Source organism: Equus quagga, chromosome 12, assembly GCF_021613505.1.
Source record: "Equus quagga isolate Etosha38 chromosome 12, UCLA_HA_Equagga_1.0, whole genome shotgun sequence".
NCBI classification, from domain to species: Eukaryota; Metazoa; Chordata; class Mammalia; order Perissodactyla; family Equidae; genus Equus; species Equus quagga.
In genome coordinates, this window is record NC_060278.1 from 95,888,542 (window position 1) to 95,904,302 (window position 15,761).

Genomic DNA, 15,761 nt, shown 5'->3' on the forward strand with positions numbered 1-15,761 from the left:
TATTACTGAAGACAATTTTGTTATACGAAGGAGGGGGGTGTTCAAAAATGAGCCACTCTGGGTACAAAATACCCTAGGCATGCCTCGGACCAAAACACAAGCGTTTCCAGATAAACAGCACTGCGTCTCCCTCCCTCCGCGTCTGTGGACAGCCCCACTGCCACCCTGCCCACTTCCTCCAGCCACAAATGATCAAATCCCTCATTTTCATCTCCAACCTCCATCTCCATCAACTCCTTCCCTTGGGACTGAAACCAGGAGGGGAGCGACAGAAACTTGTCCCTGCTGGAAAGTCCTTCCTTATCACCCCGATATCAAGTCACTCTTCTTTCTCACCACCTACCCATTCTGGAAACTTCTACTGTCCAGCTCCATCCCTTGGGGTACTAGTGGAAATTATGGGGGCCAAAGCCTTCCCCAGCCACCCTTCGATGCCACCTCCATTAATATCTTTGCCAAATTCTACGGTCAAAGCCCATGTCCTTACACCCCCCACCCCCCAGTGGCTGCAACATTGTAGATGCCCCCAAATGCTGGTGGGGTGAATTTGTGTGTCTTACTCTCCCATGTTCAACACCACTCCCCACCTCCCAGTCAGCTCCAGTCACACCAGGCACCTTCAGCCCCCGGAATAGGCAATGCTATCATGCTCTCTCCCACCTCTAGGCATTTGTACGTGCTGCTCCCTCTGCCTGGAACATTCTGCCCTCTCTAACCACCTCTTTCCTCGGCTCCCTGTAAAGGCAGCTCCTTCAGAAAGCTGTCCGTCAGCCTCTAGTCTGAACGAGGACCCCTCCTTGGTATGCCCAGGAATTCCACCTGTTTTCCCACTGTCATGTCTCCCTCTGGGTTTTATCCCAAGGTCGATGCTGTGTCTCCAGCCCCTGCAGAGGGGCACTGGGTTGGCTGAATTGAACGAAATGGATTTGGTTCACACAGATCGTCTAGCAGTGCTCAGCAAGTGCTGGCACACAATAGGTCTAGCCCGTACAGGCTCATCCCCCGTGGCCCACCTTCCAGAGCCCGGGGAGCAGGCCGCGGGGAGGCCCCTTGTTGCCAAAAGCAAACAGGCCGCCCAGGGATGTTTTGCTCTGGGTCACACCCACCTCTGGGTGGCTGCCAGTCTTCCTGCCAGAAACCGCAGGCCGGCTGAAGCTGCCCAGAGTCCAGGCCACGGGGCTCAGGACGACTTGGGTCAGCTCTGCTAAGGGGGTGTCTGCTGAGCACTTCCTGGGTCCCAGCCCTCCTGGGGTCGGGCAGGGGGCTGGGGCAGGGCTGCAGCAGGGGCTCCGTAAGGCCCTCTCGGGCTGGGAGGAGTGAGAGAGGCCCCTGCCAGCCTGTCACAGGCTCTTGGCACGGCACTGGCTCTGGCTTTCAGGCACACACACACACACTCACACACACGCACACACACTGGCAGGCACCCCCTTGGTGGCCTCCACGGTCTCACCTTCAGGTAAATGGGCTCATCAGTGGGAGCATGAGGATGGGAAGAGAAGCGAGGAAAGGACAGCGTGCGTGCGTGCGTGCATGCGTGTGTGTGTGCGTGTGCGTGTGTGTGTGTGTGTGTGTGTATTTTTGCCTGGGAGTGACCTCACAGCTGCCGGAACATAAAGACTTACAAGTCCTGCCTCCCAGGCTCAAAGCTGGCTCCGTGGGGGAAACAGTGACATGAGAGGCACACTACAGACCCACCTGCTGGCCTTCTCCCTTCTCTGCCTCTTCTCAAAGGTAAGGGGGCTCTGGGCCCTGAGCCATACTGCTGACTTCCTTGGTGTGGTGGGGGAGGAGTGAAGTCACTGCCAAGGGCCCCCTGGAAAAATACTTTCAGGCCCCCCATATGGGGCACAGCCCAGCTTCCCTCCCTGGTACCCAGACAGCTGCCTCTGGCCAGCTCTGCTGTGTGACCCCATGCAAGTCCCTTCTCTCTGAGCCTCGGCTGTTTCCTCTGTTGAATGGGCATACTGTTCATGGGGCCTTTGTGAAGATCATTTGTGACAATTTGTCTTATAGTGCTTAGCACAGGACCTGGAACTTGGCAAATGTTCAAAAGAGGACTTTTATGATAATTACCCATCCCCACAGCCCCTCTGCAAAGCAGAAGTGGGCATCCTCGTTGTGAACGGGGAGACTCAAGGCACGACCTGCTTTGCCTGACTATGAGCCAAGATTTGAATGGATGCTGGTGTCTAACTGATGGGAAAGTCCATGTTGCCAGGGCATTAATGCTGTTGGACCCTCAGCCAGTAAGTGACCTGCTAGCCTGGATGGAGGGGAACAGGGAGACACCCTCACGGAATAATGACCTTCTCTCATGGGACATTTTTCAAAGGGCTGTGGAATGCCTACCTTGCCAACATGCCCAACAAACCCATAAGGAATTATTATCCCCTGTCTTCAGTCAAGCAAGGCTCAGAGGGGTAAGCAACTTGCCCAAAGCCACACAGCAAAAAGACATCAGAGCAATAGAGGAGGTGGGGCCCAGGATGGGCCTGGGTGTGTGTATGGGGGGACTTCAGTCTATGCCTCTCCACCCCCAACCTGGACCAAAGCCACAGATGCTGAGCCCTTTGTGTGTGCAAATGCTGAGTTCCTGGTGCCACAGGGATCAGCCCCTCACAAGCCATGATCTCAAGGTGTTTTCACGCTCCTTTGAGGAGGGCGGGCAGGGGCTTCTCTCTCCTGGGTCCCAACGAGTGACTGAGGGAAGGTTGAGGACCCTGCTGGCATCCCACTGCCACTGTTTGTCCTCCCAAAGGGGACGGGCAGGACACAAGGCCAGGGTGGGTGTCTTGGGGAGCTGGAGCAGAGGACTTAGCATTCTGGGCCCAGGATTAAATGAGACCAAAATGAAGCCGTCCTGGACTCACTGTCCTCACCCCTCCATCTTCCCGGCTCCCAGGGAGTGGGCAGCACCCTGCGCAGAGCACAGGGATGTAGTTGTCATGAACCTGGAAGTCCACAGCAATCCTCAGAGGGAATTCCGAGGCCTCCAGGCAGGCCATGAGCTCCCGGGCTCAGGGCTGTGGATGGAGTCAGGTGGCAGGGACCTGGAAACAAGCAAAGTCACATTGACTGAGAGCTGGCCGTGACCTCATTTAATCCCTGTCATGACTCCAGGATAGGTGGTCTCCGCCCCATTTTACTGTGGAGGAAACAGCTCCCTCCCCACGGGGCACTTCAGTGAAGTGTCCAAAGTCACACGGCAAGTCAGTAGTAGAACCTGGATTTCAACTCTGGCCCGGAAGATTCCACATCCAGGGCTCTTACCACACAGCCCTGCCCCCTGGTGACCACAGTAAGGGTCTGGGGAAACCAAGTATGATGGGGCAACTTGAACAGAAGGATGGGGTGGTTGGGGAGGGTGTGGAGATGGTGAAACATCCTTCTTGATTTGTCATTGTCCCTCCTGAACAAATGGATAAATTGAGGCAGAGCCTAGAGTGGCATCAGAGCCCCAGAGGACAAGAGATGGGCATGGCAATTAAGAGCCTCGGCAGTGGATCCACATGAACCTGGATCCTGATCCTGACTCTACCTCTTACTGGTGTTGTCACTATATTGCTTTGGGCTTCTGTTTCCTCATCTTTAAAATGGACATAACGACGGTACCTCCCAGGGCAGGGTTAAGTTTGACAACACGGTAAAGCGCTCAGCACACGGCATGCCGGTGTAAATGTCCGCCATAAGCATCTGTATTAGCCTCTCCTGGGCTTCAGGACCTGCAGATCCTACCCTGCCAAGCTTGCCCGCTGGAGAGAGCCCAAAGTGGGAGCCCAGGTGCAAAGCAGAAAGCCTATCCCCGGCTCCCCAGGTTTCAGGTGGGAGGGACCGGACCCGAGAGCCAGTTCTGGCCCGAGTCCCCCACTTCCCCTAACCGAGCGAGCTGAACCCCCAGTTTGGAAGGGAACCCAAAAGTCCGGCCGATTGCTTCTCAGATCAGCTCCGTGTGAATCGCCTCTGGTTTTATTAAAATGCAGATGTGGATTCATAAAGAAGGGCCCTCGATGCCGCATTTCTAACAAGCTTCCAGGTGATGCTGATGCTGATGCTGATGCTAATACTGTGTCCCAGACCACACTTTAGGGGCGAGGCTGGGCCGTCTTCTCTAGAACCACTTCCGTGTCTCCCGCTTGAAATTCCTGCAGAGACGGGAACCGGCTCCCTCACGGGCTCCATGCCCACAGGGGCACCCTCGCCTCTGTTACCCAGTGGGGTCTCAGATGGGAGCCTGGGAACGCTCCTGTGCACCCCCGCCAGAGGCTGGTCGGCCAGTTTGGGGTGGCCCCCGGTGGCTGGGGTGGGAGCTGCAGGCCACTGAAGGCTGGTTTGCAGGACTGGGGTTTCCTAGGGGTGGGACAGGTGGGGACTAGGGCAAAGGGGTCATTGCCTGCTTTGGGCCACTCAGGAGACATGAGGTTATCAATTTCATCTTCCTGAACTGCAAGTCTCCCATCCTCCAGATAAAACCCTCCAGTCCTCCAGAGACCCTACTAAAGATTGGTCCCCCACGGATGGGGCCACTGGGCACATCTTGAATGATCCCTGCCTCTTGGTCCCCACCTTCAAATGGATGTGTGGGGAGCCCATGGCATCCAGTTTCTGGTTTGGTTATTTCTCTGTCCTGAGTGGGGAGGGGCGGTGCCCTGGGGGGCGGGTCCCTGGCTCAGGCTTTTCCTCATTATGGGAAAAGTCTCCCGCCACCCCGGGTCCCTGGGTCCTCAATGGGGAGGCAGGCTTCCAGCTTGCAGCAGGGGCTGTAACTTTTGGCAAGCCCCTTCCTGTCTCTGGAGCTCAGTTTTCCATCTATACGTGGCAGCGGGGGGCGGGGGGTGGGGTGTAGTCAGACTGGAGCAGAGGTGCTGGAAACCTCACTGTGCATCAGAAGCCCCCAGACAGCCGGTTACAGACCCCAGGCCCACCCCTGGAAGTCCCGATTTGGTAAGTCCTGGAGGAGGCCTGGGGGTCAGGATTTTAGCAAGTTTCCTGGCTGATCTGATGCTCATCCAGAAACACATTCTGGATTGTTCCAAAGATCAAAACATCCATGATACTGTTTGATTTCTTCAGCCCTCAAGATAAATATCCACAGTCTACCTGCTGGAAATGTCTCGGGCCCTGTTGTTTTCATCCCTCATCTTGTCGCTTTGCCTTTCTGGAAGCTGCTGGAGGGCAGGGCTAAGCCTTCATTGTGACTCACAATGATGATCATTGTCCTAAACGCACGGAGCATCTACTGCAGGCTAGGCCACCTGCTAAGGGTTCAACAAGCATTGTTTCACTTGCTCCTCAAACCACCGTCTGACTTAGATACTGCCATTACCCCCTCTTTACAGATGAGGAAACTGAAGCTCAGAGAGCTTAAGTAACTTGTCCAAGGTCACTCAGCTACTAAGGGACAGAGTTAGGACTGGAGCTCTAGTCCAGAGTCCTTGCTTGTGATCACAATGCCCTGCTGCCTCTTAGGGAGTGCCATGGGCCCGGCAGCGTTCAAGGCCAGGTCTATGTGACTCTGGGGCCAAGGTGCGGACTGCACACTGCCTGGCAGAGAGGTAGCCAGTGGTGAGGGTCTCCTTGCCCAGCTTGAAAGACCGAGGCTGAGTGAGGTCTCTCTCTGCAGGTGTGTGCCCAGCTGTGCCCGACACCGTGCGCCTGTCCCTGGCCACCACCCCGGTGCCCGCTGGGGGTGCCCCTGGTGCTGGACGGCTGCAATTGCTGCCAGGTGTGTGCCCGGCGGCTGGGGGAGCCCTGTGACCATCGCCACGTCTGTGACTCCAGCCAGGGCCTGGTCTGCCAGCCCGTGCCTGGTGGCCGGGGCGCCGTGTGCCTCTGTAAGCAGGTTTGCGGGACTAATGGAGGGTGTGTCTGGGGGGGTGCTGTCAAGGCCATGGGGTCCTCCTTTCACTGCTGCTTCCGATACACATCCATACCATCCAGTCCAGTCACACCTGGCAAACCACCCTAGGCCCAAACCCTACTTCCCCCCTCTTGTCTTTGCTCGGAGCCAGCCTACCACCTGGACAGCCTCCCCCACGCCTACTTCTCCAAATCACAGCCAACCTTCAAAGCCAAGTGCGAATACCTCCTCCTCTAAGCAGCCCTCCCAGATTCTTCAAACCAGGAGTCATCATCCCTTCTCAGGACCCCCCCCCCCCATGCTTTTTGGAAAATAAAAGTGCAACCCCTTATTTAGGGCGTAGTCCATGTCAGGTGCTGTGCTAAGCCCTTCCCATGACAGTCACATAATCCTCACAATAAGCCAGTGAGGTGAGTACCGTCAAACCCATTTCACAGATGAGGAGACCGAGGCTCAGCAGTCTTAACCGACCCACTTCATGTCACACAGCTTGTGACCTGGGCAAACAGGCTCTAAGGCAACATCCCGGTCAGTCTGCCTCCTGGGCTGGGAGCCCTTGGACCACGGTCTGAATCGGAGTTTGCTGTTTCCTGGTGGCCTTGAGCGTGTTGTGCCTCCCGCCTCTCCTCCGACCCTGGCGCCCCCGGTGCTTGGAGCAGGGGTGCTCAGCTTCGCTCTGGGGACATTTGCGGCCAGATGATTCTTTGTTGTGGGGGGTTGTCCTGCGCGTGACAGGACGTCCAGCAGATCCCCGGCCTCCACCCCCAAGTGTGACAGTCTGTCTGCAGACGTCAGATGTCCTCGGGGGAACAGAATCATCCTCAGTTGAGAACCACTGCTTTAGAGAAATGGAAAGAGGTGAGACTGTTCCCTTCCTCCCCCCCCCTCCTCTTCATAACAAGCCTTGTAGAGCGACTCACCTCTTTCCTCCATGTGCATGTCACACTTTCATAAAACAGGAACGAGAGAGAGAGAGGCCCGCGACTCACCGACAATGAGTCCATCTATAGGGAAAACCTTTTTAACAAGAAAAATGAGAAAGCTTACAGACAGAACATCATCGGGAGTAAGTCCTTGTTAAATGCTTTATTTAATCATCAGAGTATACTACGGAGAAAGGGATGTAACTGTTATATAAACTCATAGATGATTCCTAATAAAAATGAATCTAAAGAAAAAAATGAGATAAATAACACAGCTCACAAGGCTGTTGTTTAGACTAGCACGACACTTGTAGGGCACTCGGCAGTGTCTCTATTGAACACTTGCATAGCACTGCCCATGTGCCAGGCACTAAGGGTTTCACAAATGTGAACCACAGAGAGGTTAAGCAATGTACCTAAAATCACACAGCTCATAAGTGGCAGAGCTGAGATTTGAACTCGGGGAACTGGCCCCACAATCTTCCTTTCCATGGTTTGACTGCTTGACACTCAGCATGTGGTTCATATGAGCAGCTGGTATTGTCATTGTGGTTCATATGAGCAGCTGGTACTTCACTAAGGGGACTTTCTTATCTCATCTTGATTCCTACTTCACACACCTGGAGGCCAAGGATTTATTTGACCCCTGCTCCTTCCCGTGACTCTCAGCCCTGGTCAGGCAGCAAGGTGGGTGCTCCTGAACGTTTAATATTTGGACGGAAGTTGGAGGCTGGGAGCTGGTGAACCCACAGTGGGGCCAGAGCCAGCTAAGCCCTCATGGGGGCCGGGTCTGGGTCTCGGCTCCGGAGGGAACATGCTGCCCCAAAACCTCTTCTCACATACTCCTTGGACACTCGAGGGCCACTCAAGCTGGTGCGCGTCCAGCGTGAGCGCCTGATGTCCTGCACCCCGAACCTGCAGCTTCCCCACTCAGTCGAGGGCGTCTGCATCCTTCCCATGGTTCAGGTTCAAAACCTAGGAGTCATTCTTTTATTTTTTTTTTTATAAATATTACCAACTTGTTATTGTTTTTTAGGAAGATTGGCCCTGAGCTAACATCTGTTGCCAATCCTCCTCTTTTTTTTTCTCCCCCTAAAACCCCAGTACATAGTTGTACATCCTGGTTGTGGGCCCTTCTAATTCTTTGCGGGATGCCGCCTCAGCATGGCCTGATGAGTGGTGTGTAGGTCCGCGCCCAGGATCCAAACTGGTGAACCCCAGGCCACTGAAGCAGAGTGTGCGAACTTAACCACTCGGCCGCAGGGCCGGCCCCCATGAAGTCATTCTTGACATCCCCCTTTTTTTCACCTCCCATATGCTGCCCACCAGCAAATTCTCCACAATGTTTTCAGAATCCAACGCTTCTCAGTCCGTCTGCTGCTGCCATCCTGGTCTGAGCCCCATCACCACGTGTCTGCATTTGCAGGAGCCCCATCACTGCCCCCTGCTTCCGTCCTTGTCCCCAGTCTATTCTCAACACAGCAGCTTAGGGCCCCTTTAATAAGTAAGTCAGATCATGTCCTTCCTCTGCCTAAACGCCTCCAACAGCTTCCCATCCCCTCAGAGTAAAAGCCACAGTCCTCTCAGTGCCTACAGGGCCCCAAGAATCCTGCTCCTGTTTTCTCTCTGACCTCATCTAACTGTCTCTCTCCCTCCTGTTCTCTGCTCTGGCCACACTGTCCTCCTTGCTATTCCTTAAACACCCTAGGCATGCTCCTACCTCAGGGCCTTTGCACTGGCTGTTCCTGCTATTGGTGTTCTCTCCCTCCCCCCATATCTCTGTGGCAAGTTCCTTCACCTCCTTCACAGCTGTCCTCAAATATCACCTCTCGGGAGGCCTCCTCTGATCACCATATTTACAGGTTGCTCACCCCCACACTCCTTAACCCCACCCTCCTTTATTTTTCTAGCACTAATCACCATCTGACATCATAAACTCTGCTCGTTTATTGTGTTTATTTCCTCTAGAGTGAAAGCTCCAGTGAGGGTAGGATTTTTGCCTGTTTCAGTCTTTGCTGTATTGGAAGTGCCTGGAACAGTGCCTGGCACATAGTAGGCACTCAATAAATCATTGTTGAATGAATGAATAATAACAATAGTGCTGGTGAGGCCAGCAGGAACAGGCCCCATTTACTGAGCATGTACTGTGAGCAAGCCCTTAACAGACATGATTTCATTTTATCCCTGAGATAAGGCAGTCTTATTACTATCCCTATTTTGCAGATGAGGGAACTGGGGCTCGGAGAGGTTAAATCACCTGCCTGAGGTCACACAGTGTGCAAGTAGTTGAAGGTAAAAAAAAAAAAATCTGTTGTCCCTTCTCCTGCAAGGGACTCTCAGAGGGAAAGGGGGACACAGAAATGACCAGATGACGAGACTGTGCTCTGAAGTTCTTTGGGGGAGGTTTCTGGACAAGGGGGCATGGGAGAGTGCCTGGGGGAGAAGCAGAGTTTTGGCAGCTGTGTGTGTATGGGTGTGGGGAGGGAATCCGAGAGCGAGTAAGTCTGCAGGTGCCTTGTGGTGCTTGGGACGATGCACACAGGTGCCACAGACCCTGGGGTGGGGAGTGGCTGCCCAGGAGTCATTACCCCCAGGCCCACCCGACCCGGCCCTGAGCTGGAGGATGCAGGAGAGGCACCAGGAAACCTTGCTAAAATTATGGCCCCTCCAGCTGACTTTCCTAAACAATCCCTCTGTTTACCAGGTCATCCCAGCGACCAGGAGGCCCCAGGGCTGCGGCCCCAGGAGTCAGGCCCGGAGACCTGGGCTCGGCCAGGCCAGGGGCCTGGATTAAGCTGAGGCTGCCCCCGTGGTTCCTAAGAAACCAGCAGCCACAGGGTCCAAAAAGTCAGGGCTTTGGAACCAAAGGGCTGTGGCCTGGAAGGAACATGGGGAGGGAGCCAACGCTGGTCCTGTCCTCTCCACAGGAATAAGCATCACCCTCTCCCGTTTACGGAGCAGAGCGTCTGCTATGTTCCAGGTTTGGGGCAAAATGCTTTAAGTGCACCAGCTCAAGTACTCCTCCAACGGCCCTGTGAGCAGGGTACCAGGGCTCAGAGAGGTGAAGTAACTTGCCCCAGGTCCCACAGCTAGCAGCAGGGAACTGGGCTTTGAAGCCAAGTCTGTATGGTTCTAAAATTCCTGGGTGTATATGAGCCTTTATGAGGTTTTCTCAGAAGACCTGGGAAAGCCTGCTTGCCACTGAGTCCCTCAGCCCCAGCTGGACTGCCATGCCCACCTCCAGGAGGTCCTCCGGGTTGCTCCTTCCTCTGTACTGGCAGAGCAGCCTGCATGCACCCCTCCAGGGCTCTTCACTCCGTCTCGGAGGTGGGGACTTTCACATCTGTCCCCCACCCCCCACCCCCCCATTGGCCCTTGCATCCCTCCAGGCAGGACCGTGTCTTAGTCCTGGCTAGGAGCACAGCGGCTGTCACACAGGAGGGGTGTGATATGTGTCTCTGGAGTTATAAGGAGTCGGAAGTATTTTATCAGGGTCTCTTCTGCACGGAGCCTGATGCCAGGCAGTCATTCAAAGCGCGTTTTCTGAGGGCCTGTGTGTCCCACCCATGCTCCGAGCTGGTGGGGCGGGGGGAGGCCAGGGTGAACCCTGTCCGCCCCAGCCCTCAGGGAGGACGTGTCCGGTGGAGGAAGTGGTAAGAATGCCCACCTCCTGAGGGCCTCATTCAGAGGGTTTCTTGAGCACCTACTCTACGCTTAGCACCATGCTAGATGCTCTGTACATGTTCTCTCACGTAACTGAAGGTACAGATTGTTGTTCTCATCGCTGCTATTGTTAAGGCGACTCAGAGAAGTTAGGTAACTTACCCAAAGTCACACAGCGAGCAAGTTAAGCCCTGACCTGAAGGTGATGACTACAACACAGCAGGTGGACCATGAAAGTCTGTGGCACGAAATCTGTGTGTATATGATAGTCCCATATTATGAATATGTGGTAATTATACTGATCATAACCACAGAGCAGCTAGGGTGTGTTGAAGGTTTCTTTCATGTTGGATTCGTTACACACATCATTTCATTTAGTCTATACCACAATCCTGTGAAATAAGCACCCTTATAACCCATTTTGCAGATGAAGAAACTGAGGCAAGAAGAAGTGATAACACCTGCCAAGGCCCATAGCTAATAAAGGACGGAGCCGGGGCTCCGACCAGGACAGTCTGCCCGCAGACGCTGTGCGGGGACGCAGGGCGCCGCGCGTCTCCCCGCAGGTGCCAGGCAGGCCCGGGGGGTGCGGGGGCTGCAGAATCGGGCCGAGCCCCTCGGCTGCGCTCCGACGCTGCGAGGCCGCTGCTGCCAGCGGGATCTGGGCCAGCCCTGCAGAGAGGGCCGTGCGGTGGGGTGGTCGGCGCAGCCGGGGTCACCGACGGGCCCGCTTTCTGCCCCGCAGGGGGAGAGGATGACGGGCGCTGCGAGGTGAACGGCCGCGTGTACCGGGACGGCGAGACCTTCCAGCCCCACTGCCGGCTGCGCTGCCGCTGCGAGGACGGCGGCTTCACCTGCGTGCCGCTGTGCCCCGAGGACGTCCGGCTGCCCAGCCGGGACTGCCCCCGCCCCAGGAGGGTGGATGTCCCGGGCCGCTGCTGCCCCGAGTGGGTGTGCGACCAGGGAGCGGGGCCGGGGGTGCAGCCCCTCCCGGCCCAAGGTGAGCGCGCGCGGCCGGCGGGCGGGGACCTGGAGGGGTGGCCGGGGGTGGCCGCCCAGGGGCAGGAGCCCGGGGTCACAGGGACGGTTTCCCGACAGAAGAAGCCGGGAGGGGCGGCGGAGACAGCGAGGGGCGGAGTCACAAGACCCCTTTAAAACCCACAAGCAAGAAGCAGCGGGGCAAGTAGATCATTTTAAATCATAAGTTATTAAACAGGAAAATTGGTGGCAGCATGCAGGGAGAGGTGGGTTGGGACACTGGAACCCATTCTCGAATTTGATAGCAGAGGTGTAGTTATAACGCATACGCTAGTTACATTTATAATGTATCCCTACATGTTAACAATGTATTTACATAATATAGTTTAAAAGTTATATAATAGCATAATATTGGGCTTATTAAAAGAGGAACTCACACTGAACTGGCAAAGCTGGAGGACGTGGGCCTAGGGGCGGTCAGAGGGGGAGGAAAGACCCTGCCTCCTGCTATAAACTCTTCAGTTTTAGAGATTTTGTTGTGATGTCACTGGGTTTTTAAAATTATTATTATTACATGAATGTGATTTTTAAAAAAGCAACCAAAAAGAGTGCATTGGGTCCACAGACAACAGCGCTGCACGAGGGGCGGTAGAGCGTGGTGGGCTGAGCATGGAGTCTGCCCGGGTTCTAAGTTCCAGTGCTTCCTAGCTGTGTGACTCTGAGAAAGTTGCTTCACTTCTCTGTGTCTCAGTTCTTCCAACTGTAAAATGAGAATAAGAGCAGCCACCTTATAGAGTTGTCGTGAGGACGGGATGAGTAAATACGAGGAAAGCAGTTGTAATGGGGCCTAGCGCACATGTTCCACTGATGGTAGCTCTTATCTCTACGATGGAACGTGATACATCCGATTAAATACACAGGAGAGGGCCAATGAGTTCACTTTAGGTATAAAAAAGGCACCACATATGCAATTTGATCTCCGTTACGTGTGTGTGTCTACAGCCATATGTACACACAGACATCATACATACGGCACACGTGTGCATACAGACACAGGGTTTCTCAGCCTCGGCACCAGTGACGTGTGGGCCGGGTGATTCCTTGCAGGGGGCTACCCTATGCACCGTAGGATGTTTAGCAGCATCTCTGCTGGATTCTGTAGCCCCACCCTCAGTGGGGACCACAAAAAGCATCTCCAGATGTTGCCAAATGTCCTCCAGGGGTAAAACTTCCCCCAGCTGAAAACCACTGGTTATTAAGGGCCAGAAGGAAGGACAAAATATTAACAGCGCAGAGCAGGACTCGAGGAGGAGGAAAAGCCTGATCGTGGGGACCCACCCTCTTGTTCCAGGCGCGGCCTTGGGGCCACCAGCATCCTTGCCGCCAGGTCCCAGCACCCCCACAGCCACAGGTCCCAACTGCCTTCCCGTAAGATGCTGTTTATCACAGGAGTCAGGAAGGATACAGCAACGAGAAAGTCACTGTGTTCTGGGGGGCCATCATGGTCAGCACCATCAAAATTGCCTAATAACCAATATTTACGGAGTCCTTACAAGTATCAGGCACTGTGTTCAGCACTCCACCTCCACTATTTTATTCAATCCCCATAATCAACTATTAGGAAATTTACATAGGAAGAAACTGAGGTCCAGAGAGGTTAAGCAACACGACCAAGATTGCACCGCAAGCCAATGGGTTGGTTTGGCTGTTAAACCCTGACCTTGCAATGCTGACCCCTCTTTCTTCCCCCCAGGACCCCAGTTTTCTGGCTTTGTTGCTCCCTCATCCCCTGGCGTCCCCTGCCCAGAATGGAGCACAGCCTGGGGCCCCTGCTCCACCACCTGTGGGCTGGGCATAACCACCCGGGTGTCCAACCAGAACCCCTTCTGCCGATTGGAGACCCAGCGCCGCCTGTGCCTGCCTGGGCCCTGCCCACCCCCCAGGGGCCGCAGCCCATGGAACAGCACCTTTTAGAGCTGGGCTGAGAACCAAGCCTCGGTGCCCGGCCTTCCCAGCAGGCAACTTGGCTACAGGCAACCATCCAGCGTGGGTGCACTGTCGGGCCCTGGAGAAGCTTCACACGCCGCCTGGTCCGTCTGGACCCTGAGCCACAGCGGGGATGTGTGCCCGGGTCCCCCTTCCTCTAACTCACAGCCTGGGAGGCTGGCCGGGTTTCTAGTATCTTCTGGTCCATTCTCAGCCTATGCACAGCCTTTGTCAACCACGTGCACAGGCTAGCTTTCCAGGAGATGGGGCAGCCATGTCTCCCTTAGTCATTAAGCTGAGCAGGTGCTGGGCTGGACTGCCTGTTTTCTGGGGGTATGATGAAAAGGGGCACAGATATTCTCACTCTCCTGCTTCCTTTCCCGGGGTGACATACAAACGTCCCCGAACACGTGTCTATGCATGAACTTCTGTGTCAGGCTTGTGCTGTCTGAGAAAGCCCTCCCCGTCCTGGGCAGAATTTAGGGGCTGAAGCCTTTGCAAAAATCACAAGGTGAAATCACACCGTCTTGAAGAAAGTCAGAGAAAGGCCTTTAACGTGATGCATTAAACCCAACTCGCGGTCGTAAGAATTAACCTTTCTGGAGCTCGCGCCATGTACCAGGCGCAGAGCTGGACGCCGTATACAGGCCAGCGCTTCGCAGCATTTTTGACTAGAGAAAGGCAGGGGACAATGCAGGATACCTCCCCAGGGCTGGGGAACATGGCCGGAAATAAACCAAGCCACATGTGAAATTGTTTGAAGTCTTGTGTTTTATTGTTGAAAAGATTAATCCCACTATGTACATTGTATATCCTCCTCTGCGGTCTGCCTGTGTTTGTTGAAAAATAAAACCTGTGCTTTCATCAGGATCCAACCAGGAAATCAGGAAACACTTCCAGAATGTGGTCGGGGATTTCCTCTTCTTAACTAGTTTTATTGACATCTGATGTCCACACAGTTAAACGCACAGGTCTTGAGGGTATGGTGGAACGGGTCTTTACAAATGTACACCCCTGTGTAATCAAGGCCTCAATCCAGGTATAAAACATTTCCATCTCAGAAAGTCCCCTCCAGCCCCTTCCCAGTCATCCCCTCCAGCCCCCATGGCAGCTGCTGCTCTGATTTCTGTCACAGAGGAGTGTCGCCTGTTCTTGAATGTCACGTAAACAGAATCGCCTGGCAGGTGTGCAGGCACACTCTTTAGTGAACAGCTTCTTTCGCTCAATACCAGCCCTCGGGGTGGAGGGGCAGAGAGGGGACAGGGCCCAGAAGCTGGGACCAGAAGGCAGAAGGTGGAATGGCAGCAGGGCGGTCCCCTGGGGGCGGAAGCCACCATGGAGAAGCAGCCTTGAAGGCCTAACAAAAAGCCGATGGAGACAGGGAGGCAGACCCCGGCTTCTGCTCTCTCCTACCCCCCCATCTCCAGGAGGGCCTCCCACTGGTCAAACCTGCTGGGAAGGTGGGAGGCGAGGGAGCGGAGCCTGGGAATGTAGTGCCCTGAGGTACGAGGCAGGGCAGGGAGGGCCTGAGAGCAAGGGCGAGTCCAGCTCACTGTCGTAAATGACCCCCACCTCAGAACGGTGCCTCCAGCCCCTCGTCAGGTCCCACTTCCTCGAGGAACCCCGGTGTGAGAACCACAGGCAGCATCTGTGCCTTAATCTTCACAAAATATAACCAACTCTAGTTCACAGAGGAGGAAATAGCTCAGAAAGGTGATCTGTCCAGAAGCTGGTCTGCAGCTGGGGTGGGATTTTAGGCCACACCAAGTTTATCTGACTCTCAAGACTGGGTTGAAGGTCTCTCACAGGCCAAGAGTTTTGGTGGATCTGGCTCTGCAGGGTCGACTCTGGACACACTGCCAGGAAAAATTCTGATAATATCTGGAGGCACCGTGAGAACGAGGATGCTGACAACCTACCTGCCTTGAAGGGTTCCCGCATGTGGGGCCCTCTCTGCCAGGAGCCACCCCTGGGACATCCCTAAAGGAAAGTGTTACTGACACTCCCCTTTTAGAGATGGGTAAACTGAGACTGGAGTGATTAATGAGTTGCCCCAGGGTTGGGGTGCTGGACTCTGGGCCAGGCTGGCTGCAGGGTCGTGACCTTACTCCTGAGCAGCCGTGAGCAGCACTAAGAGGTCAAGTCAAGATGATGCTAAAACTTGTATTTAAATCACATAATACTCTTAACAACCCTTGGTGTTGAGTACCGCCAATGTCCACGTTTTACAGCAAAGGAAACTGAGGCACAAAGAAGTTAAGGCCCCTGCCTGAGATCACTCTAGAAAACAGCAGAGCCAGGATGGGGAGTAGATAATCGCAGTGACCAGGCCGATTTACTTATGGAAAAAGCAA

The 15,761-nt window shown here is 54.7% G+C and overlaps 1 protein-coding gene across 1 annotated transcript; it reads left to right on the forward strand.

Annotated features, from left to right (window-relative positions):
- The first annotated feature begins 1,161 nt into the window (after nucleotides 1-1,161).
- CCN5 (cellular communication network factor 5) lies at nucleotides 1,162-14,160 on the forward strand. The gene is made up of 5 exons (XM_046678190.1): nucleotides 1,162-1,456; nucleotides 1,639-1,731; nucleotides 5,621-5,831; nucleotides 11,189-11,443; nucleotides 13,175-14,160. Exons 2-5 carry the CDS (start codon nucleotides 1,672-1,674, stop codon nucleotides 13,393-13,395), a joined length of 747 nt encoding a protein of 248 aa, XP_046534146.1. The 5' UTR covers nucleotides 1,162-1,456; nucleotides 1,639-1,671; the 3' UTR covers nucleotides 13,396-14,160.
- Nucleotides 14,161-15,761: the final 1,601 nt, after the last annotated feature.

Coding starts and splice junctions, on each gene's coding strand:
- CCN5 (XM_046678190.1), top strand. CDS start 1,672: ATGAGAGGCACACTACAGACCCACCTGCTGGCCTTCTCCCTTCTCTGC. Junction 1,732..5,620: donor TTCTCTGCCTCTTCTCAAAG/GTAAGGGGGCTC, acceptor CTCTCTCTGCAG/GTGTGTGCCCAGCTGTGCCC. Junction 5,832..11,188: donor CCGGGGCGCCGTGTGCCTCT/GTAAGCAGGTTT, acceptor TCTGCCCCGCAG/GGGGAGAGGATGACGGGCGC.